The 26,469-nt window shown below is 40.9% G+C and overlaps 1 protein-coding gene across 3 annotated transcripts in view; it reads left to right on the top strand.

The window, feature by feature from the left end:
- Nucleotides 1-361: 361 nt before the first annotated feature.
- Nucleotides 362-26,469, top strand: part of LOC122885613 (FERM, ARHGEF and pleckstrin domain-containing protein 1-like) — a 58,740-nt gene continuing 32,632 nt past the window's right edge. Inside the window, exons 1-3 of one of the 3 annotated variants that reach the window (XM_044216927.1) lie at nucleotides 364-660; nucleotides 4,581-4,721; nucleotides 4,856-5,062. In XM_044216927.1, the coding sequence (XP_044072862.1) occupies nucleotides 4,883-5,062 (180 nt within the window). In that variant the 5' untranslated portion in view covers nucleotides 364-660; nucleotides 4,581-4,721; nucleotides 4,856-4,882. Of the gene's footprint in view, nucleotides 661-4,580; nucleotides 4,722-4,855; nucleotides 5,063-26,469 lie in introns of all 3 variants that reach the window. The other 2 variants (XM_044216928.1, XM_044216926.1) reach the window with 2 other exon arrangements.

Below are 26,469 nucleotides of genomic sequence, written 5' to 3'. Positions count from 1 at the left end.
TTAGCACAACCTTAAACATATACAGCAGTAAAATGCAACATACATATGAATGCAGACGAAATATTAATCCAGAAACATCATATATGATAAAACACTGACGGGGGCATTTTTCTGCTGAATGAGTACTTTTACTTTGATACTTTAAGTACATTTAGCTGATAATACTTTAGCTTAAGTAAGGTTTTGACTGCAGGACTTTTACTTGTGGTGGAGTATTTTCACAGTGTAGTATTGCTACTTTTACTTAAATAAAGGAATCCTTCTTTCACCACTATCGCTTAATTTTTTAAGAGGTCGCAAGCCAAAAAACCTGGGAACCACTAGTTTAAAATATCTGGATAAGGATGTTCCATGTGACACCGCTAGATGGTGCTGTTGGTCTGTGTCACAGTGCTGAGAAGGTGGAGGCGCTGCACCTCCTTCATTGTCTGAGTAAAGGCACCGGGAGTGGATCCGCCGCTCGGTTCAATGTAATCCCGTCTCTCCCCGACTCACTCACTCAGTCGTCCGCCATGGCGACCGCAGAAAGCCTCCTCTCCGGTACGAGCAGCTTCTAAAACTCAGCTGGGCTTCTTTTTAGTCACTACCGACGTGGATGTAATATCTCCTTTCAGCTGGGAAACACATACGTGTGGATAAGCGTGCATTTCGAGAGAAGGGGTAAGAACCGTGCAGCCCAAGTCCTCTCCCTGTGTGCTCTTAAGGGAAGTGATTCAACTTGTTTGAGGAGATTAGGGTTAAGTCCTGGGAGTATCTTTGCCGTGTTGTTTTGTGATCCTATGGATTTCGAGGGAGGGAAATAACTACCACTCTGTGTGAAAATCTTCATCTGCAGCCCAGTAACTGTCCTATTTGTCCTCCAGTGTGGGCTGCGTTGCACATATATACCTTAGCTGTATGCTTGTGTGTGCAGACGCCGCAGTCGCTGATGTTTCGTACAGTAGCTGTAAGGCTTCATGCCTCTGTGTGAAATTTAAATAGTGTGCATTTTGTATCTGTCACTTAGTTTCCAGAGGCTGTCCAGGTGAGTCCAGGCAGTGCTTTAATGTCACATATACTGTACTGGCTGATGTCCTGATTGCACCAGCCCGCTCTGTTAACCTATATTACATGAATGGTATGAACACACTACCAGACTGTGAGGTGGGTCTACATGGAGGGAAAGACCCCACTGAGTGCTGGATTTCACCATTTTCTGCACTATGTTCTCAATTATCATTCAGGCTGTTTTGGAGAGGCTTAAATGGCAGCCAAGCTCACATTACAACATGCATGTGATCTGTTGGTTGTCATTCTTTTCACTTAATGAACACATGTCACCTTGCCAATAATGCAGTGGGAACTTACAGTGATTCATGCAATGTCAGCCACACCCAAGTATCAGTGTCTTTTGCAGAACACAGAGGTGATTGAGTGCCTTTTCTCTTTTGGAGCTTCCCTCAGGTAGACAGCTGGCTGTATCAGCCCCGGCCTCTGGCCGTTCAGCTGTCACTAAAGGATTCCAGCTGTGCAGTGCTGGACCGCACTGAGGGGCCCTGTGTGCCCCTGCACACAGAGGAGCCACTGTTACAACCCCGGAGACTCTATAAGCCAGCAGTCACAGCTCCATGTTACACACTTGTGGGGAATTTCAAGCAAACAAGTTCAAAGGCTGAGAAACACTGTAAATGTCCCTCTGGCTCTGTATACGAGGGCAACTATGCTTTATGTCACACTCTGGCCCCTGAAACAAGGTGCCAGCTGTACAACTGGTGACTGTTTTGTGTGTTTGTTTGGACCTGAGTTACCTATTCAGAGGAACACACAGACCTGACTGGTTGATAAATGATCCCTGGTGCAGGGGAGGGTACGTGTTGGCTGAAATAATCACTGTCTACTCTTTCATTGTCCTCTGTTTCACTGCTACTTTGTTTGAAGAGTGTCTGGTTACGTGGCATGCATGTGCAGGTCATACTGTATAGGCTAAAACATGAATTTACAGACTCAGCATGAGACACTTGCCAGTGATCAAGGCAAGGGCCACAGATTGATGACGATGTGAGGATCAAATATCAAAACGACTGGGCTCGAATTGAAAAATATGCTTCTTTCCATTCACGCCCCCAGTGACAGCATTTGGTCTGGTTTCCATCAGCCCAAGGGAGTGTTAGCCTGTTGTTTAGCTGGAAAACACCTCGCACCCACTGTTGTGTGATGGCGGTTTACAGGCAGGTGCAAATGATGAGATCATGCTCTCTAAACACTTTTTAGCTTTTTATCAAACATGAATCTGCTTGTTGAATCTAAATCTTTTTGAATTCCTTATTTTGGTCTAGCTTCAAGTATTTATAAGTAACCAAAGTTATGAATAAGTTCATGGGGAAGAACTGAAACTCAGACAACAAGACATTCAAATGTGTAAACTCACATAGATTACTTATTTGATGGTTAGTTTAATGACTAATTGCTCTTTGCTGATTAAATCAAGAGCAGATAAGGACTTGATTGATTGGTTAGCCTTGGAACTTTACACATCTGGATATCTTGGATCCAGCTATCAGAACACAACCCTAGTAAGTGAGTGCTGAAATGATCCATCTGTTAATTGATTAGTTGATCGACAGAAAATTGATCATCATTCCAAACATTTGCTGGTTCCAGCTTCCAAAATTGGAAGATTTGCTGCTTTTCATCACTGAATATTTTTGGGGGCATTTTTTGCCTTGGTCAGAGTGAGGTGAAGAGGCAGACAGGAAATGGAGGAGAGAGAGGGGCATGACATGCAACAAGGGTCGCTGGCTGGAGTCGAAATGGCGACGTTGCGGTTATACGGCATGCGCTGTAACCATTCAACTACCAAGGTGCTCTGAAAATTAAACATCTTTGTGTTTTGGACTGTTGGTCAAAACAAGCAATTTGAAGACGTCAACTTGAGCGCTGGGAATTTGTGACAGACATTTTTCACAACTACAGTCTGCAGTGTTTGACTTGAAACTTTTTATGTGCCTCTCCTAATCATCAGGCAGACCATCATCAGACAGAATTTAGTGTATTCACTGTCCTTGGCCTATTTTCTTCATGCACTCTGCTGGATTATATTATCCACTCCTTTGAAATGCCTTATTCAGCTTTCAGCTTAAACTTGGCAGCAGTCATTCACCTCTGCGGTGGCTGAACAACTGCTCACTGGCCTCAGTACTCTGATGAACCACTTGGTGAGGTCTCAAGATGACATCAGCCTGCTGGAATGTGCAATGAAGAGCGAATTAAGCAGGACAGCAGGGCCTTGGGGGATCTGGCTGTGGATATATGGGGGATGGATAGTGGCCTGCTCATGTGTCAACCCAGAAAGAATGAGTCCACGACTTTGTCCAAACACAATCCTCCACCTGGGACAGACACAGACACAGAGTCACACTGCACATTATTCCAGATTCTGCACGTCAAGTTTGATTTGAATATCAGATGGGACCCTGTATTGCTGGATGGGGCAGGGTAGTGGTCCCCAACCTTTTTTGCCAGACGTACCCCCACAGTCTTGTCAGATTGACACAGGCATTAGTTCAACCGTTATCTATTACTAGCAAACTGTTTAAACCATTTATCCAATTTAGCTTACTTTTTCAACAGTAGATCCATTAATTTTAATTTAATACATTTCAGTGCAACTATTTATCCATTATTTTTTGCTAACTATTTAAACTGTTTATCTGTTACTTTTAGCTAACTATTTCAACTGTTTATCTGTTACTTGTAGCTAATTATTTTGACTCTTTATCCATTGCTTTTAGCTAACCATTTCAACTGTTTATCTGTTATTTGCAATGAGATAACTTCTGTTATGAATTGGCGCTATATAAATAAAATTGAATTGAATTACTTTTAGCTATCTATTTCAACTGTGTATCCATTACTTTTGGTTAACTATTTCAACTGTCCATTACTTATAGCCATTTCACCATTTATCCATTATTTTAAGATACAGTAACTATTCATCCATTATATTTAGCTATCTATTTGAACCATATCCATTATATGTCGCTTTCTATTTTAACAATTTATCCATGTAGATATTTTCTTTTCATTCAAATAATCATTTCTACTTTTTCAAATTAGTTTAGCTACTCCACAATGTACCCTGGATACTGCAAAAGTACCTCCTGGTGTACAAGTACGCCTGTTAGGAAATCACTGCAGTAAGAAATGTATGAGGCTAAGTGTTCTATACAAGTCTTTGCTGTGTATCTTTAAAAGCAACAGAGTAATAGTTGGACTCTTGGACTGTTTTTTACCCTTTGCTCCCTGATTACTCAAATTCATTGGTCATTCATTTCAAATCTCCTGCAGTGTCCTTACATATTTGCCTTTGGGCCCTTGACACCAATTAAAATCTAACTAAGTATATATCTGTGTGTTATTGGCCCTAATGCCTTGCTTTTACGACTTCCCGAAATCAAGTGTCATTGTATTGATGACTCTTTGATTTTACACTCTGGCCTCATGATTCGTTTGTCAAATCAAATTAGGGCTGCTTAATTTGTGCTTTGAAATAAAGAACATGCTTGGATCTTTTTGTTTAACTGTAATTGGTTCTCCCACAGGCAACAATTATCAGCAATTAGCGGCAAGTGCAAATACTGCATTTGCAAATGCTCTGTTAGTGTGACACGGAAGGTTGTGCAGCCTGTCCTCCGGGCCCTGATGCATTCATTATATTTCAGCTGCTGCACCACTGATGCTCTGTAAGAGGATGTTTATTACTACTAATATAAAGTTGCATTATTTTGTGTTCATAATACATGTACGCAGGTGCAAGTGAATGACTGCATGTACATGTGTTTGTCTCCTTGACTTTCCTCTCTTGGCTTCTTTGCAGGCTGGACAGTGAGCATTGCAGTGCATCATGGCAGAGCCAGACCCAGAGCCAATGGCCCCTGGAGCAGGGCAGCGTCTTGGAGCCCCGGAGACTCTTGGCATCAGTACGTTGGACCCCGGGCACAGACCACCGGCCATGCCTCCTGGACGGCATGTCACCATCAGAGTCCGTATGTTGGACGACACGGAGGAGCTCTTTGACATCTCGGTGAGTTGTTAAAGCCTTCTTGCCCAGGTGCATTTCTTGATGGGAATACTAATGTCGGCTTGGGAGTCATCATTATTGCACAGTAGCATGAAGCAAGAAGCATTTCCCGTTTTCATCTTAGCAGCAGCAGTCTGGTAACAGGTTGGCATGGCAACTGCATGATATTAAGTTGTTGAATGCATGGTTGAAACTGGATGGATCTTTTTAGTAATGTCAGGCTTCTTCCAGTTTATTGTGGTAGTATTTATTCACAGCTTCCTAATCTCCCAAACTGTCTCAAGCCTGTTCTACTGCTGTTGTCTATTAGACATTTATTCTTCCACTGTGTCCTCTTGACAACCTTTAAGGATATTCTTTGCAAACCTTGGACACCATGGTATGTCACAGTTCTTTCCCACATTGGTGTGTTGATGATGTGTGACAATCCTCGTGCTTTTTTAGATAATGTAGTGAAAGCAGGCAGGTACACAAAAGAGAGCTGCCATTTGAATTCCATTCATGATTTCAGGATTTAGAGGATTAACTTTGTTATCACAGAGATCTATATTTAGACATTCTAGTCTAAGCCATTTGCACAGATTATGTAAAAGTTGAGTTTAAATTAGTAACTAATTAGGAACTAATTGTAAATTTTATAATATAAGCTGATAATACTTTAAATGCAAAATAAAGATATATTAAAGCTCTACAGACTGAATGGATAGACATAAAGCAGATCATTTGCAGATATCATTCCAGCTTTTGTAATTTAAAAATCATTGTGATTATGTTTTACTCTTCACCTTGTTAAAGGGCACAGTTGGTGCTATTCTATATTTTTCTTATTGTCAACAAATCCCATGAAAAGACTAAACCAACAGTGAGTTTTTCTTTCTAATATAGCATATTCCTCTATGCCATAGAGCTCCATTGTTGAAAACTATTAAAAAACACAGAAATGAGCCACAGCGTTGACTGAATGACATTTACCTTCATTGTGATGAACATGGGGACTGTAGTTTATTTTGAGTCAAGCCCATATACAACGTCCTGCTGCTGTAAACACGTGGCTGAAAATAGTCCCAAACAAATACACCATCTACTCCTGTTGGAGTAATGTTTGCTTAAAAACTACAGTGCGCAGTGTTTTAGGAAATTACTGAGCCTTACTTTTAAAATCAAACTGTATATTTGTGACCCATTTTAAAAGATTTACATCTTCATTAGGAACCAATGAGCTTGGGGCTGAGTGCCGCAGAGAAGATAGGGTGGTAAGTTAGAACATATTGAGAGATGGGCTAATGCATCGTTGGTTTGTGGGATTTGTTGATAGAAAGCAAAATATAGAATAACGTCAGCATTATCCTTTCAGGCAATGAGATGATGATGAGATATATGGCACACTTTGCCCCGGAATTCCTCTGAACTTGTGGTGTTTTGGACAGGTGTCCTCAGACCTTGATTTAATGGCAGAAACATAGGGTGGAGTAAGTGAAAAGACTGTTATTTGTCTTAGAATTGAAGAACTAGCCACATTCTGTGACCACAGTCCTTCTTGCCTGGAAGAGAAGAATGAGATGAGTAGCTAGAGGAGAGTGGAAAGTGTTGATGGTGGGAAACCGATACAACAGCAGGACCTGTTTAATGTGTATGAATGGGGCTTGGCACTAAAGCTGCTGAGATTTGCTGACAGTTAGTGAGTTTTCAGTGCAGGGTGCATGTGTCTTCTGGCTGTTTCCCAAGGCAATATGGGTAAATGTTGCTCCTAAAGTAGGCAGCAGTGCTCCCCATGCATGACTACTAATCTTTCTAGTGGTATCATGTGTTGTAGTTAATACTTAACGCTCACTGTATTCTCACAGTGAGATCCTTTTTGATTGCCCTCATTTAACCCACATTATTTTTTGTGTACTTTAGGTTAGGTGAGGCATTAAAGCCTTGTTTGTTTTTGTTTTACGAGACAAGATTCTTGGGAATGTTCAACTCACTCAGTGCACTGTTTGACTTCAAGCATATGTGCTGCATCTGTTTTTGGCTTTGTCTTTTCTCAGGTTAGAACAATCAGTTCGCCAATACTGGCCTTTCAAAATTGAATGATCCAGCCAGTGATGCCTACATCTGATACGAGGTAGAGCAGGTGAGGAAGGGATTTTATTCAGCCTGCTTGTAATATGTAAAAACCTACAGTGAAACTCTGCTCTCTAAGGAGATATCAACCTTAGAGTTTTGCTTTGTATCTTTTGACATGATACATGTCAAATTTTTATATACAGCAGATTTGATCTTGTCTGTCTTTTTCTCTGTCTGTATTTATCGTCTTGTTTCAACTTGCTGTCAGGTTTCATATAGTTTGATACACATACAGAGATTACGAAAAAAACAGCACTGTCGCTAGAATAAAAAAGCACTCCAGTAAGATTCCTGTGGTGTGTCTGGACAGCCTGGGCAGAAACAAGCTAAGGTGCTGCTCAGGAGAGGGTGACAAAAGGCCCCCGCAAACAGAAAGCTTTATTCATGCTCAATTTGACGCACATTATATCCTCTATCTCAAGTCAGCACTTGAGATAAAAATCTCAGTGGGCTTGATATTGTTTTTGCCTAGCGTCATTGAGGCATTTTCGTAAACAACCAAGATGGCTGATGTGGAACGTTCTGTTGAATCCGCTATCGCATCAGTATTAAATGAACTGGACCTCTGGATTCTGACTGGTCTGGATATGTAAGGCTAGATGTTTGGATGCTAGGAAGGAGTTGCTTAACTGTAGCAGTAACGTCCTTTCGTTTTTTTTGTCCAGCTGAGATGGAGGATACAGAAGACAAACGTCAACTTGGCTCAGATCCTGCTGATATCAATCTGTCCCCTGCAGCAGTGAAGTGAGATAACTGCATGGTCTTACAAAACACATTTGTCAAGCAATTATCTAGTACTTTATTTCGCAACAGGAACATACAGCATTGTTCGAGAAGTGGCAGTTCATCTCAGATGATTTTATAGTCGCTGACAGGATTTTTTTATGTGTCTCTTTAAGAAAACATAAAACATCTAACCTCACCCTGTAACTGACACCAAATGCTTCAATTCCTGTTCCTCTGTTTCAGAGGGGTAAGTTTCCACCTCAGCGGGCAGAATATCAGATGGTTGAGAAACAAAAAGGGGCCATGGAGCCATCTCGTGGGTCACATACCATGCTGTGGCCGACATAGCACTCTGGCTGTGAACACACTTGTGTTGATGCTGATGATGTTTGGCTGCATAAACCTGGACAACAACAGACAACTGGCATTGATTAAAAAGCACACTTGAGCCAAAATAATGGTCTGGTTGCACCTTTTTCGTTATAGATTTTTTTAATGGAATTATATTACAATTAAAATGGGCAGCTTGCTTCTGTCCATTTTGCTCGTGCAGAGTTCAGTAAAGCAGGAAATCCAGACTGTAGCACTGTCTGTCTTGCAGTCCTGGCTAACATACACTGACACTGTCTGTGCTGATGTTTTGATGCTTATGTTTGCTGATGGCTGGTAGAAGTTCTGCAGAAGTTGCCCGTGAAGAGTGTGATTGCAGCATGGGTTTAGGGGTTAGGAGATGGGGGAGGGGATGATGAAGGCAGAGGGGAGGGAGGAGAGTCATGCTCATTCCTGTGAATGAAGGAAACAGTCAGGCTCCCTTAGCCAAACCTTACTGCTAGAATACTAACGAATACAACCTAACATGGAATGTTCCACTTCCCATTCAATACTGACATTAGTGACACAGTCACTCACCACTAGAAATTCAGACAACTCTCTCATGTTGCACTGCTACTTCTGTTCTTCCTCTCTAACTATAATGAGCCACTGTGGACCGCAGTCTGTCCTCACCAGCCAACGCTTTGACCATTACAGTCATGGTACAGCCCTTTTTAAAAGGCTACTGTGCAGAGAAAAATCTTCAATTCATTAATTACAGACCCCTTCATCCCTTGGCATTTTCATTTGCTTTCCATATGAGATTGTTACCCAGCACAGTCTCATTAGACTGCAATATATTGCTTTTGCTTTCCTAATTACTGATTAAGTCTACAGCAAATTAATACACAGGCACAAGTAAAACACATTTTTAGCCACGCTCAGCTGGTCCACCACTTTGATCCAAACTAAAATATCTGAGCAACTGCTTGATGGATTACCATGAACATTTATGGTTCCCTGAGGATGAATCCAATTGACGTTTGTGATCCTCTGACTTTTCCTCTAGCACCACCATGAGGTTGATATCATTGATTTTGAGTGAAATATCTCAAGATCTATTGTATGAATTGCCATGAAATTTAGACTCTCAGTCTTTTTTCACATCCACAGCAAAGCCACAAGACATTGTACATTATTAGCAGCAGAACGCAAAGTGAAATGTTCTCAGTATTGTTGTTTTCTGAACACAGCATGTAGTAGGTGGGGAGCATCTGAGCTGTATGTGGGGGGTGTTGATGCTCTCAGCTATAGCTTTTAATCAGCGAGTTCAGATTACAAATCAGTGGATAAAAATGAACATGTTTTTGGACGCCCCCCCAAGCTGTCTTTATACTTGAAGTTGCCCTCTGATAATCCATCATTGTAACATATAAAACTTTGATCTGTCTACAGATACTAGAAAACACTGAAGACTACATGACTCTATAAGATCTTCTTAAATACATATGCAGTGTCCCCATCTGGCATGAAGCATGTCTGAGGTTGACCCACTGAGTCACAATCATATTAGCTACAGAGTTCAAATGACAGGCTGTAACTGAGAAGCTGACCACGCTGTCCATGCTCTCAGTGCATCATTCCCATGCCTGGATCCATAGTTTATCACTGCCATTTCTAACATTTGTCACAGCAGAGCAGATACATAGGCGTGCACTTAGTGAGACATGAGACAAAATCACCAAGAATCTGCTACTGACTAGATTTTTTTTCTTCCTATGCCTGTTATTAGCCTCAGAAAAGGCATGTGATGCTTGAGGAGATTTTTTTTTTCTTTTCCCCATTCCCATAACTAAAGCATGTTCATAGCCAGAAACTGCACAAACCAGAAACCAGGGCAGCAGGGACCACCCAGGCTAAAGGGGACTATGTCACAAATGAAAGGAACTGCATGCTTTAGAGCAAGACTCTCACACCAGTCCAGAGGGCTTACCATCATCCCCACCACTCGCTACTCTATCCCCAATATGCTGTCAGCCATTCAGTGTAATGGGAAGCAATTAGAACAGCTCTAGTGTGCCTTGTTGTCATCTGAATGGCAATGAGGTCCTGAGTAGATACATGATGAAGGGCTCCTTCAGCTCTGTCTTCAACAGCTTCAGTATGGTTGTTCAATGACTGACTGACCAGAAGTGTGGAAGAGGAGCTGCTCCATTGCTACCTGTGGATGTGGATTCATGTCCAGATTCACACGGAGTCGGTTATTAGAAATGTATACATAGCTACATTTTCAGCACCAATCGGAATACCAATTACTTAATAATTTGGATTTGCTAATGCTCCGCATACTGAACAGAGTACTTATTACATTTGACATTCTTGCTATTGTCATTAGTATACAATGCAATTAATTAATTACATGAATCTGTGTGTCAGTTATGTTTTCATACTCGCATTGTGAAAAATCTACATACCACAGACATTTCTCCAGTAAATGTTTATTCTTTCAAAATGTATTGAAAGTATCAGTTATAGTAATTTTAAGTATGTAAGTTACGGTAGACGAGCTAATAACGATGCTGAAATAATTAGCTGATTAATCGACAGAAAATTAATGGGTTACTATGTTGTAATTCTGTAATTCCAGTTTGTCAGTTGTGAGAATTTGGTGCTTTTCTTTGTCTTATGTGATCATGAATTGAATATTTTTTTGGTTTTGGACTGTTGGTCAAACACAAAAGCTGTTTCTTGTGCTTCAGGAAATTATGCTGGGCATTTTTCACTATTTTCTGACATTTTATTGACAAAACAAACAATTAATTGAGAAAATAATCTTAAGATTAGTTGATAATGAAGATAATTGTTACTGCAGATATCGTTGGTGCACGGCTATCAGGGATCTATGGGAATATTATGCTTTAAAGGAATGATTTGACAGTTTGGGAAAACCACTTACCGGTATTCACTTTCTTGCTGAGAGTTAGGTGAGAAGATCGATACCACTCATGCTTGTACGGTAAATATGAAGCTACAGCCAGCAGCCGCTTAAACAGGGGGAAACAGCTAGCCCGGCTCTGTCCAAAGGTAACAAAATGTGCCTCTAAAACATCCATGTTTTATCTTGTTTGTTCAATCCATACAAAAACCACAGTGTAAAAACGACAAAGCCATTTTACAAGGGGTTAACTATTTCTACACTATTTGTAAAAATGTTAAAAAAAAATTAAATTAAATTTAAGGGTACATATTGTCTGTGTATCATGCAGTATATTCATATCTAAACCACATATTTTTAGATTGTTGCTTGTCTAAGTTGACTTGGCTGAATTTTTGGTACTTTGTTTGTTTTGGCTGTTATTAGAAAGTATTAATCTTGTAATAATCAGCATGAACGCTATCTGGCAGCATTACAATCAATAAAGCTATGCAATTTAAGCTCACGTGTACAGTATGTGAAGAAACTCGCACTCTCAGGAATTTCATCTTCTGCAACATTGCCTCTGCACGGTGAGACGGGTCAGCGTAATTGAAATTCAAGCCACATATTATTTGTGCATATTACAGACCACCAAAGGTTCTCAGTATCTCATATTTCATGTTGGGTATTTTCAAATACGATATGTCGACTGTAAAGGAAGGCAGAGCTAAGAGGGAGGATGACAGTCTAGTCTTGAAGCAGTGTGCTAAATCCTGTTAAACTCGGAGCTGTGCCGGGGACACGGTCTGCTTCCCCAGCCTCACGGCGCTTTAGGGGGGAGAACTGACAAAGGTGGTGGTAGAATAATTTGGGCACAGCGGATGATTTGGCACCAATATTTCTTGATTAGCTGTCATTGGCTGAATATGAATACAAATGGTATTTGATTGGCTGTTCGAGCATTCGGGAGAATGGGTCAGCAGCTATGCAACCAATCCAACTCTCTCCTACCTTTTACCCCATGTCAGTGAGTTTTCTAAACCCATTACTGTCACTTCCCATTCTCTAATATGAGTCATGCACGAGTAACAGTAAGATCTATTTAGATTAACTGTGCTGTGTCTGTAGCATTCAGCTAATGCAGAGGGTCATTTTTAGATTTATACAGTGTGCCTCTGTGTGGAGAAGGAATTTTAAAAGGAGCTATAGGAGAAAAAAGCTTGTCTTTACAGAGAGTTGTGAATGAAAGGATTGTTAGAGGCAGTGTACAGATAAATACCACCTCTCTGATTTTATCTCCCATGTCACCCGAGAATGTGTTTGCAGCCTGACTGGGGAGACAATCAGAGAGAGGCCTTGATACAGAAAGGAGGCTGGGAATTACGAGCATCCAGACATCTGATGTTTGTCACTGCTGTCTGTTCTGCTAACATATTACATTTGTTCACTTTTGGGAGGCTTAAAATAGAAACATTTCTTGTTACTGTTCTTAAAGACTGCTGTCCCAATAGTATTGCTTCAGCCCACTTTAATCTGTTGTTATTCTCTCTTCTGTCTGTTATTCTCTGTGACCTGGAAAGAAATTATTTGTTGTTTATCATCACCCTCTGTTGCTAGAAAGCACCTTGTTGGCACGGCTGCCGCAACCTTTGAGCTGAAGGATATACTCCCTCTGAGGTGGTAGTTTGGATCCCTTGGATGATGCTCTCTCTGTGAACATACATCGCTATGAATTTCAACACTATACTAGTTAATCTTTGAAAGGCCACATGGAATCACGCTGGTCTATGTGTGGGTTGCCATGGCTACACATAGAGGAGGATGAGGAGCATCTGAGCTGGTTGCCGTGCTGCAGAGTTCTGTCTTCCACTGATATCTGCCGAGGAGGGGGTAGGGGGAGGGGGTAAGGGGTGTGGGGTGGGGGTGTGGGTGGGGGTGGGTGGGGGGTCTCCATGCAGAGCATTAATGTGAGTGTAGTGCACTTGCATGGGGATGCGCTGCTGCACACCAATTATGACTAACATATTCAGGAGACGCAGCCTATCTCGCTGTGTGCTGTGGGTATGTGTGCAAGTTGCTTTTTTGTATTCAAATCCCTTGACTTAAAATATGACTGACAATAAGTTTGGAGGGATTATTAGTTCTTCTTGGTTTCACTGCTGATTGACCCAGTTTCCCTGAAAGATGGCATTGTGTTTGGGATGGCAAGGATTTGGGGGGAGGGGGTCATATGCTTGGTGTCACCATAAAAATATAAATGGAAGATTTGTGTGCCACTGTAGAGCTGGTGCTGTGGTCTTGTGAAGGCTCACACATAGATGACACTACAAAATGAGAGCCTTCCACTGGTGAATGATACACATTGAAGTTGGAAAATATTTTAAGTGTTCATTAATGTGACCATGTGCCTTGTATCACTCTTGCAGAAAATATTCTCATACTTTCCTCACATGAACTCTGAACCCTTGGTTGCCTTTCTATCATGGCATGAAATTGAAAACCCGCTGCGGGATGAAACCGAGGGTGGGTGGTTGTTTTCCCACAGCCATCTTCCTCCCTCACATCCTGAAATGTAATTGGGTTGTGGAGGATGAGAGACACAGGAGAGGAGCAACAGTTGGAATTATCTGGTGGCTGATAGCTAAGAATACTAGAGGATGCTGGAAACCACACACTTTCATTTCAGCCATAAAGATGAACAGCATTTTCTTCAGATTAATTCATTGAATCGTTGACATCAGTGAGTCCAAATTGGGGGTACCTGGAAAGATTGTGGAGTAGTTCAACTCATTTTTTCAAAAACAGACCTTTTGATTTGATAAAAAAAGAGATATAAAATATATGCACATATGTATGTTTAGGAGGTGAATTAGCACACAAAAAGTATTTTGGTGTGATGCTAATCTTTAATATCTTTATTATCACAATAACCAATAACCTTCCAGCTGTGAGAGGCCGACTGCACAGGACATGCCTTAGTTTCACACCGCCTTAACCATTAAGTAAACCTTAAGTGTTGCAATTGAGAGTGTGAGAAAATAAGTTAGCAATCTTGCAGAAAAATCTAAAAACTATAGACAGCTAAAAGCAATGCATGCAATTTGAAACGTCCAGCTTCTGACACTCCAGGTTGTAGCAGTACAAATGCAAACTTGAGGGACCTAATGATTATTATGTAATTTATGTCCATTAGGACATTTTACTGATTTTAATGAAATAAGGCACATCCTTACATGTGTGACAGCATTTTTCATTCATCACACTCAACTCAATACTACTTTACTTACAACTGTATTGTCTTTGTACTTGATTTGTGTCTTTTTTTATTGTATCTGTTCTTATTGTGTACACTGTAGCACAGAAAGAACACAATTTCATTCCCCTCTGTAATGAATATTGTATATGGAGAGAATTACAATAAAGTCTACCTTGAACTTGAAAAAGAGACCAAGCTTAAACATCAACAATCTAGGATCAATGTCTTTTGTGGATTTATGTGTGCAGCCACAGATCCACCAAAGCCAATGTATTTTCTCGTTGTGAAAGATTATCTTTGGGGGTATGTTGGACAAAAAAAGGTTGGAAACCACTGGTCTACATCAGTGTTTGCAGAATCTCAGCATTTTGGTAACAGTGGATTAATAATATGAATGAAGGCACAGCCATCACCAGCCCCAGCTTTACCAGATTGTGAGGGTATTCTTAACAGCATGCTGAAATTAGCATAACTAAACGGTGTGATTCCCTCACAGAAATATTAGTTAGATATTTCCTGTGAGAGATACTGCAACTGAAAGAAAACCATTTTTAGAGGAGAGGGATTTCTATTCCAGGAATGTGACCAGTGTTTAAATGGTAAATACTTCCATCATATATCACCTCTCCATTTTCCATAAAGCACAAGCAAACAGACCTGTTGTAAACACAGCTTAAGAAGTACAATGCATAGAGAAACCCGTTTACCCTGCATCAGTCATGCTCTTTCCTGGAAGGACAGACTGAAACAGCACAGAGTTACTGATGAAAACTGTCACTAATGCTGTCAGGTTATATCTGACAACAACAATATGCTGCACTGCTTTCTATACTGTGCACAGGTGCTTTGGGCAAAGCTATGTGTTTATAATAAGTCTTGTTCCTATGATAACCAAGATGGATGTCTCTTTGTGGAAGATCTTTAGGTTCAGAAATTAACCCCGGTTCTCTGAACCGCCACCATGGTATTGTCCATTCTGACCAGAACATGCTGCACACTCAGAAAAGGCAGAAAATGCTTTAATGCCTGTGAGACACCCTGGAGTCCTAGGCAGTTTATGTGAGCCAACTGCATCTGTGAGGTCCATGTGCCATTCACTATCCTACCCTCGTATGTGGCTCCCCATCCCGCTAGAGAGGCATCTGTCTTAATAACTTTCCTTATCAGTATTGCTCCCATGGCAACGCCTGCGGTAAGAACAACTGTGCATCGCCAAGGGCGTAGAGCAAGGACACACGCCATGGGAACCAAAACCTGGCAGCGGCCGTGACACGTTGGGTTCAGGTTGAGCGACGCAACCCACTGCTGAACCGGCCTCATGTATAAGCGGCCGATGCCATCAGCCTGAGGCCTACTCTGAACCTTAGTATTGCCCCACTGCGAAAAAGTGGCAGCCGAGGCTAACGGACTCGTCCCGAGTTGGAATTGACCCCTGCAAAGTTGCTGAGCACCGCCATCAAGTCCGTCTTGAGCTCGTCAGGGTCGGGTAGCGGGGCAATGGTGTCAAGCTGTTCGCCCCAGCCGGTCCCTGTGGGGATGGTGTCTCCCTCAGGGCTCTCTATTAACTCCTGTGGCGAGGGGTTGGATCATAGGATCATCATAGGATCTGCCGGTGACAGACTAGCTTGGTGCGCTAGCCTGCATCGGCAAGTCTTGACGGAGAGACGTGCACAGTGCTCACAAGCAGCCGGGATGCTAGCGCAGCCTGGGCGTGTTGCTGCCCTTGGCACGCGGAGCATGCGGAATGGGTGTCTGCCCCTGCAGTCTTGTTACCACATGTGCACGCCTTGGCCGGTGGATTACCCTTGTCCATGGTGAGGGAAGGTTCAAGTTCCAACATAAAGTTGGTTCTTGCTCTGGTAAACTAGTTAGTAAACTAGCTAGTATGGTGGCCGTAGCAGCTACAGTTTGGTGACAGCCCAGCTACACCTGCTGTCTGAGAGGTTACTTCTGGGAGCGAGAAGAGGTAAAAGACTGAGGGTAGAATGGAACATCAGGCTTTTATAGCATGAGGAAGTCCCTCCTCTAGGGTGCAGACATCACATCTGTCTGCCAATCAGGACTGGCAACCTATAAAATAGCTTCTGGGTGACAGTGCGGAGAGCATGTCCCATAGTGAGATACCGAAATGAATGTTGAAAGAGAACCTCATGTTTGTTTGGTTCAGAAGGCACTGAAGTCGACTCTATCTAACTGTGCGAGCATTTGCCTGTGTCAATTCACAAAGACAGGATGAGGCGAACATAACCTGTGATCTCTTTGTAGGGTTTTGTAAGGTGGAACCTCTGACTTTTCACGCCCATGCACATACATTATTCCATTGAACATTGCCCTTTGATGACAGTGTTCTAATCCATTCATTAAGCTCTTGAACTGTGGTGCTGTATCTCACTGAGTTAATAGCAGCAGGGTAGGTAGACATCACAGTACATGATGGGTGTGGCAGCTGTGCTGCTCCTATCTAGCCTTCACTCTCTCTGTGATGTCCTCCTGGTCTCAAATAAAGGATGAAGCCCTTGTGGGAACTGGTTTGCCTCAACTGCTCAGCAGCTTCACAGCAACACTGCCCCTCTTCAATGAATTATGAATGTCTCATTCATAATGAGATTCAGAGGGCTAATTAACATGTCAGACCCAACTAGCAGTGTGATATCATGAGATTTATCCTTATCCTGTGGTGCCTTATTTTACCACGGGTGCTCTGGCTTGACCTTTCCTGCTCTCATCTCCTGAAATGGTCTTATCAGTTAGAAAGGTGTGCTGCTGCATCACATATGCTGCTCTTCTTTTCTCATGTTATTTTCTGCCATCTGCATTGGTAATTAAAACAGAAATTGCTGCATTTCACCCTAGCTCTGTTTTCGGTCAGTGCCGTAGCTCTGGCCTCAGTGAAGTCACTCCTATGATGCATTTGCTTGATATGTACAGAATTCCTTTCAGCTGTACCTGTGCAGCTGAGTCTGCCTCCCACTGCTGCCTGGCAGTAATTGAATTTTGGGTCTCTTGGGTAGAGAGAGAAGATGAGAGAGAGAGGAGATGAGAGAGAGAGAGAAAGAGAGAGAAATCGAGAAACCAGTAGCCCCAGCTGCACATATGCCTGCCGGAAAGGTATTGACCTGACAATGCTTACCCCTCGTTATTAAAGTGGGAACTGTTGCATAAGCTACCATCGAGGATAGCCAACCAGAAGCACAGCCAAACTCACAAAGCTGAGTTAAGTTTTGTGTTTCCTCCTCTTTTTAGGCGTGTTTGGGCTCTGTTGAGCTTTAGTCTGGGCATCCCAACTGTTGAGCTTTTCTCTGGCTGTCTCTATTGATAAGTGATGCGCGGAAGTCCAGCGCTAAAAGAATCAAAGCTCTGTCAATGGGGTCCAGTGTGGGAATGCCCCTTAATAGATATCAAAGGATTTGTCCCAGGGGACATCCGCTTTCACACAACCAGTGGGGGTTGGTCTGTTGTGGGCATTTCAGGTTCTGGAGTCTCTCAACAGCAGCAAATGACTGCTTCAGAGTATCTGTGATTGCAAGGGCTTGCAGAATAGCAAGCTCTAGCAGGCTGTTATCAAAGTCATAATGAATCCTTCCTGTTTTGTGTTCTTGTGAGCTGCAGATGTTGAATAAGAGGGTCAGCCATGTTGTGTGCTGACACATCTTCAGTTCAATTCATATACTGCAGCTCACCTTACAGTTAAAGATGATTATATTTTATTTTAATACACAAAGTGATTGTGGCATTATGTTATGCAAAGGTTGTATTTCTTGTGAATTCTCTTAGTTGTGTATACATGCATTTTCTCTTTTTTTAGAGTAGTGGAATTAGGGATTGATTGTTTACTCATCTTGTTTTTCTGCTGGAGACACAGGTCTTGTGGTTTTAATGTGACTCACTTGCTTTATTTCCTTTAAATCCATTACATAGTAATGTTGTCTGGGAGCTCATTCACAAAAGCTCAGTTGACCTCCTTTAAACCGAGAGGCAGCATGGAAGCATTTAGCTTAATACAGATATATTTGGTTAGTGAAATTACACTTGAATGACTGTGATGTAAGTGAAGTGATTACACTGCACAGTCTAATGTGAACCATGTGGTTTAAATATGACTATTATTAGTAGTAGAGTCAAAGTGTTAATGATGAGTAACCAATAGTATGATTATGTAATGAGTGTTGCAACATTGTGACCCCGTTAGACTCTTTCCGCCCTTTTGTTGATGATGATACGTATGGCATTCCTGCATTGTTGGGCACTATACAGAGACTGTAGGAGAGAGAGTACATGACAAAAACAACAAAGATCAGAAGCATGCGTCATGATGCAAGTTAATACAGGATTTACCAAACCAGCATATTCACATGAAAGAGCTGGGGTTTAAAACACACAGCCAGTATTTAATATGATAATATGGAACTAAACTTGAAGGGAAACATTACAGCAGCATAAAGTGGACATACAGCATGCAACTAATATAAAGACAAGTAACAGAAATTGTTGCTGCAGTACTTGACATACTGTCATACTGTATAGGAAAGAGAGTTGCCAACATTGTGCTATGACTATGAACTACTGTATTATAATGAATAAATAACATGCAACAGATGCTCTTTTTTTCATTTAACATATACAAATATTTTCATTTCACAGCAAAATGGTTGCTGAAGCAATCACTTGTCATGAAGGGAATACTATAAAACAATTTGGCACAATTAATAGTGTATACCAGGGGTTACCAACGCTGTTTGCACCGTGGATTTATATTGTCAGTGTTGTTGCAGACCAGAAGACGGGGTGTAAATGTTGAAAATTACAGAAAGTGAAGGAGAGAAAGAGGGGGAAAAAAAGAGAGGGAGTGGGCATAAAAATGAAACTAAAATATAATTATATTTAATTGTGGTTACTTACTAAGGAAAAAAAATTGAGCTGCAACAAATAGTTGATTAAAAATGTATAAATAATAATCTGTCATCATTCAAGCCAAAATGCCAAACATTTTCTGGTTCCAGCTTTTTAAACGTGACAATTTGCTGTTTATCTTTGTTATATATGACAGTAAATTAAATATCTTATGGTTTTGGACTGTTAGTTCGACAAATGTTATCCTTGCAAATTGAAGACATCACCATGGCCTCTGAGAAACTGTGAAAGCCATTTTTACACAATTTGTTTTTTACATTTCATACCCTAATCGATTAATCGAGAATAGAATCGACAGATTAATTGATAATGAAAATAATCGTTAGTTGCAGCCCTAAACAAATACAGATAAATGCTCGGTGGCTTCACACAGATTTTATGTTCTGCTGAATGCTGACAGTGGGTGATGACGACCTGGTTACTTTCGTATATTGTCAACAGAAATCAGTATATTGTTGTTCGGGGCGTGACGGTGAATGATAAGGGAAAATGCATCAGACTGCGCCAAGTTCAAGTACATAAAAATAATTAAGCTTTTTTGTTGAATCATCAGTAGCAAATGTTTCATATTCTGGTATCTGTCCGTGGCCCAGGGGCTGGGAACCACTGAACCAAATAACAGTAACTTTAAATGGAACTAATAACTAATGGAACTAATAACAAGATCCACTTGCTACCTGCTATGGAGTAGAAGCTCAGTTTCGTGGCCAGTGTAAGCAAGTCTTGTCACTTAAATGTGAAGGCAGTGTTTGTAACCATGTCAGGTTCCTGGTCAAACCATTTCACAAAGGTGACTGGTTAGTAGACAGACTCTTTACACTCTTTAATACGGTCCTCTGAACTGAACCTCCTCTAGAGCAGGATAGCCATGCTGCATACTGAGGTTACCATGGAGATCTTCCCTGGTTAAAAAGTGTGCCCGCATTGTGCGACTGACAGCCTGGGTTGCACCCAGTGTTGGCTTGCTAACCTCACTTGATGAGACAAACCCCAGGCCTGCATTCAAACTCAAAACACTTAAAAGAGAACTACTTGTGCCTTAAACCTCTTACTCGCAGAAACACTCATGTTCTCTTCTAATCTATGTGTTGTTAAATTAGAGTGGGTTGTTTCAGTCTCGGAAAACACTTAAACCTCACCACGAGGAGGAGTCCAGTTTTCCCATTTCAAGTGCCAGATTTGTGTATGTGTGCGCACCGGTGTGCGCACCGGTGTGTGGTTACATCATTGCTAGTCGGCTTAAATTCACCTTAAGCACATAGAAATGGTTTTGGGTGTACTCGAGAAGCCATGAATAGGGTGTGGCGTTTGCACCCTATGTATTTTAGCTTTCAAAAGCCGTGGTTATGGTCACAGTAATTGCAACATTATTACATGGAGAAACAGAGCTAAACACTGTTCCTCTAAAAGTAGAGCACACATTACACCCTACAATGGTTAAAATGGCATAATTTTATGTGAAGATAATTACTTACTATTTAACCTTAACCACACGCTTCCCTTCAGCTCAAGATGATTCCTCTATATTTTTTTTTCTCAGAGATTACAAATCACAATTTTCTTTATGTTGCCATGGTTACTGGTCTTGCTCTGTCTTCCAGTGGAGAGGAATTGGTATTCTGTAGTCACAGAGGCCTAAATTCCTGCTGGACCCGGTGGCCTGCAGACATGGAGCAACAGCTGCCTCCACAGAGGCTGTGCCTGCTCTCGCATTTGTTTGCTGGCTTGCGTTTGTGCCCGAGTTCTCTGCCGACAATCTTAAATGTGAGATTTTACCTCAGGACAGCGTTCACATTTGTCACGCTGTGGAGAACTAGAGTGCTAATACTACCGCCGCCACAGGGTGGTTCATGCAGAGGGCTGAAGATTTAAACTGTGCTACATTAAAATGGGCAGTGTAATGCTGCAGTGAATGTCATGTGTCAAAGTGACTTGACACCTCGACCAAACCGTTCAGGTTAGTGCCTCCGAAGGTTTCTGGATCCCAATCCCGTAATTCTCAATGCAGATCTCGTACCACCAAGCTTTATTATTTTATTTTTTTATCAGTGGTTCTTTACTGCACACATACATTGCCAGTGCTTCCATCTCAGACTTCAGTCAACCCAAACAGAGGAAAAACACTACAGGAACACATATAGTGAAACATTTTTTAGCCAACCAGCAGAGATTCATGGCCTCCTGTTTTGTGCTAATTAGTAACCATGGTAAACATTAGCTAAACATCAGCATGTTAGCATTGTCATTGTGAGCATGTTAGCATGCTGGCATTAGCGTTTAGCTCAAAGGACTGTGCCTAAGCACAGCCTCACAGAGCTGCTGTCATCACTGTAGACTCTTAGTCTTCTTAAACTCCCCATCACCATCAAGAGTATCAATAAGGAGTGTGTGAGACACTAAGACTTAGTGTATTTTTTAAGATCTAATGACCACATACTTTGAATTCAGCAGGCATCTTATTTTACACTGGTTATATCAGCGACATCATGGGTGCTTTTTTCAAACCGAGAGTGCTTTCTTAGTTGTTGACCTTAATCCTCGTCCACAGGAAGTGCAGCCTTGGTCTGAGGCTCTTGTCTCTACATCTGCGTGCTCTAAGGTCAACTATATTCTGACAGGGAAATCCCAGCACACCCTCACATTGGCCAAGTGATAATTAGATGTTCATTGTGAATACATTAAAATGCTTATATATGTACTGTATGTCTTTGACTTATTGATTTTTGGCCTTTGGGCATTCCTGGAGTTTTTGCAGCTATTGACTAAATCATTTTAAGGAAAAGATTTAGCCTGTGTTTGGTCTGATCTGATTGCTTTTAACCTCTTATATTCTACAAAATTAGACTGTCGATGCAGGTTTTGCCCCAGTGGATGTCACAGTTTACAGACTGGGTAAATAAACCTTAACAATGCTGATAGTTACTAAATATCAGAAGGGGCTAAAACAAATATTTCTGTGTGTGGAGGATGAAATTCGGCCATATTTGACGACGTTTCGGATGTCACGTCACCACAGCTGTCATCAATAAAGTAACTCGACTACATCACAGGGCAGAGGGCCTCTGGATTTGCGGCCCTGCGGGCTAAGTAGTTTAAGGCTAATCCTGAGGAGGCAGATTGATTGGCCTTACCAGTAAAGCAGCATGTGCAGCTGTCCTTATTTATTACTGGTGGAGATTATTGTTAAGGGAACGTGCCGCAGGACGGTACCAACAACCGACACATTCCTCAAGAGAACTGCCTGCTTCAGCCCTGGAAAAAATCTCTTTGACACCACACAAGCTCCCAAGTCTCATCTTCTTCACAGTGTGTCCCACTCAAAAAGCCTGTGGTGGTGTGGAGGCAGAAAGCTGCTCAGCCAGTAAAAGGCTTTTCTCCTACACATTAAGTGTCCTGTTATATGTCAGTTTAACCTGTATTGAACCTGATTCATGAGTTTGAGTCAGACTGTGAGTTGGAGATTAATCACAAATGAAAATAATCATTGGATTCAGCCCTAATTAGGAGTGGGTGATATGGATAAAATCAACTGTCATGGCATATGTAGTCTTGTCAAAACAATTAGTTGATGTTTTGTTGGTTCCAGATTCTAATATGTGAGTTCGTCATATATGATAGTAGATTCCGATTACCAAACGATCACTCTACCTCCTGAGCCATCCCGCCCCCTACATATAGCAAGAATTAACGTAGCCTACATTCTTTACTAACCTTCATATACCTGGTGTCGGGTCCGGTCTGTGGACTGGATGCATAGACTGTAATGTTATGCTTTCTGCTGAGATGCTGGAGCATAGATGTCATGCTATTATGGTAGACTGGTTCAGTTTTACAATAAACATATTGTGGAAACCTCGCTATTTTCTCTCTCTTTCTCCTCTTTGTAATCCGCGCTGTCAAATCACACCAAAGACGCTCTGAACCGTCTCTGATCACACAGCGTAAGCGCGTTGTGCGACAGTAATAATCATCCATGCGAAACACAGTGCGCTGTATGTAATTATATGGATTAAACAAAGCTTTGGTGCAAATTATTTGAGTAATCAAGTTACTCGAGGAATTGTTTTAGCTCTACATATAAAGACTCACCACTGCCATGAAGAAGTCCTGCTAATAGATATTACAATATTGCCCACATTTTTTCACGGCATTAATCATATTGTCCAAACCAGCCCTAATTGAATCGAAGTTGGAAGTCTTAACTTTTTGGTATCCAACCTCTTCCTTGTTTAAATTCTTCAGTTTGTTGTAGCTGCTACCTTTGCATTTGTATGTGTTAGGATTGTTAATGTCTTTGATTATGAATTTGGCAAGCCAGGATCTACATATTAATTATGTTCCTAATAATGCTCATGCACCGTATCTTAATGACATCCCATATTATTACTCTGCTCTCTCTGTTGCTCTCTCTCTCTCTTTCGATCTCTCCAACACACACAGCACATTTAAGCAGACATCACAGTGATTATGTAGATCAATGTGTCTGCTCCAATATTAGCAAGCACATTTACTTATACTTAATTAGCATACCTTGGATATAAATTTTTCCGCAAGAATATTTCCCATCTGTTTTATATCTGATGAATATGTGCAGGTTTGAGGTGTGGTAAAGTATACCTGGCCTGTCACTGATCTGTCTGAGCCTATGCCCAGATTGCTAATTCAGCAGATGTTCATCTGCCTCTTAAATATACTCTGACATTAATTTGAGATTTCTGATATTGGCTTACAGACCCAGCAGTGTCACATATTTAAATGAGGAAACTAAATATTGAAACAGTTGGTTTAGGAACATGTGCCCATGCAATTACAGATGCATACGTTTCTGCTTACTGTCCCAAAACTGATCTAAGGTCATGCTCAGTGGAGACGTAAATGATCCTGGTGTGTACTGGCTTGGTTTACTGGGAATGGGTAGCCCTGCTCGGTTTGTGCTTGGGCTTGGTGGACTGTGACAGATTGGGGATTGTATGTCACTTTTCATGGTTGCAGTTTTTCCAGCTTGTTATGCAGAGGACTGATGAGGACTTAGTGCCATTATGGAAGCATTTCTGTTTTTGATAGCTAGATAACCTAGTGTTGTTAGCTAATGTTAGCTAGATAATTGGTTTTACTCACTCAGATTGACGGACAGCTAAGGTAACCTTAGCTAACTAACTAATTTTACAACATCGTTACAGACCTGGAAATTTCACGTATTGGTACCATCTGTGGTGGCAAGGTTCAATGGTCCTACGTTGTTCTTCACATTTCAATAAACAAATTGAAATATGATAGACCTGTCAAAAAAGTAACTAAATATATTTTATAAGCCCTAATAGATCAGCTCATTTACGGAGAACAGTGGCAGTAACCTGGATGTAAATGTAATGTTACCCCTCAACAAAATACACTAAGTCGCAATCTCTCTCCTCTTGCAGCAGATGATAAATACACTTTATGTATACAACATGTAATGCATGCCTGAGCTAGCTCTTATCAAAAGCAGAAGAAAATGGGACACAACTGAATTTTAAGGAATTTTGTATTTTTTTGCCACTAATTTTTACATTAACTAACCTATCCTCCATTCAACATGTTGGATACAACCATAGACTGTATAAAAGAAGTGGAGGTAGTCACCGTGATGTCACCCATTGATTTGTGGACTACATTTTTTGCAACCCGTGGAGCAAGGGGCGACCCTGCTGGCCATTAGAAAGAATGCAGGTTTAAGGCACTTCCGAATTGGCTTCACTTTTCAGACTCGGAGGTTGCCGTTTGAATACAATAGTAAACGACTGACCAGATAAATTTACAAGGCACCTGGCTATTTTGCTAGCTTGCAATCACCAACTAATGTTAGTGTTAAGGTTTGTTTTTAATAATTATTAAATTATTATTGAGTGTTCTCTTATATTGGTCATTACACCAAATGTAATATATATTCAACAATTAAATGCAACTTTTGCCTTAAGTTTATTCTAATGCATTCTTATTAATTATACTGCCTGGGGAGAACAGGGTAAGAAATTAGCATTTAATAGATTTTTTTTAATCTCTGGGGGAGCTCCCCCCCCCCCGTGTTTCTCTGCTCACTCATCCTTCTCAACTTTTTTTCACCCCTAACAAGTTTGCATGCCTGATGTTTTTAAAACAACTGTATGACCATAAGCCTACATACTTATGTTGCTGCATTGTTTTTCAGACTTGCATCCAGAAATTAGTTTATAGTCAAATGCGTTAAGAATTCACTGATAGTGCAGTCGGTTCCATTTTGCCTCATGCTTGAAAGCCAGTGTCAGACTGATACAAGTGCTTGTAAAGCTATTTTTTTAAATAAAGGACAAAGTATTTACTGTACCTGTAGTATTTGAAGTAAATATGAACATAACTATTAGATATTGAAAAAGGTTGCTGTTTAATTTTCATACAATAATTTGGAATAAAGTATACGATACTGTATTAATACAGTTCTGTTTGTGCACTAATAGGTTGTGAATGGTGATGGACATTTTATTATGGGTCCTTGAAAAGTCATGGAAAGTTTTGAAATTTTGAAAATTCTGTCCTGAGGGTCAAGCAAGGCATGGTCGGAGCCTGCTGACCATTTAATCAATCCAAATCATTAAGAGTTATCTCTTTGACACGTTTGTATTCAGAATATATATGGAAGTCTTGTCTCTTTCTTGGCCTGACCTTGTGGAAGTTGTCTCTCGCAGTTACGCTTAATTGATCTCTTAATTAACCTATTGATTGCTTTCACAGTTACAGTGCTCTACAGTATTCACAGCGACATGAGGGAACTCACTGTCTTAATTCTGCAGGTGTTGGAGGTTCCCTTTGCAAAAAATTATACACAGATAGAAAACTGTAATTGCTAATCATTTCCCTCCAGTTCAGTTGCTACATATTGCAAGTCAGGTAATATTTTAAAAAATATATAAATATAATATTTTATTACAAAATGTCCCTTTTTTGCATGGTATTTCTCCAATTTTTTGCTTCCGGCTTGGAGATGTGCACTGATCCAGTAGCTGTATAGATGTAACTTATAACTTAACTACAGTAACTAGTTATATGGGAGTGTAGGTGTAGGATTTTTTTTTTTTTTTGTGGTGAATATTTAATTTTGCAACAAAGGTCTTTTCAAGTGATTACTTTCTTGGCTTTTTTCCTATGGTAATATGGCAATAG

The sequence above is a fragment of the Siniperca chuatsi genome, linkage group LG12 (genome assembly GCF_020085105.1).
Source record: "Siniperca chuatsi isolate FFG_IHB_CAS linkage group LG12, ASM2008510v1, whole genome shotgun sequence".
Classification (NCBI taxonomy): domain Eukaryota; kingdom Metazoa; phylum Chordata; class Actinopteri; order Centrarchiformes; family Sinipercidae; genus Siniperca; species Siniperca chuatsi.
The sequence above is the reverse complement of the archived record's forward strand: the minus strand, read 5'-3'. Positions and strand labels throughout refer to the sequence as shown.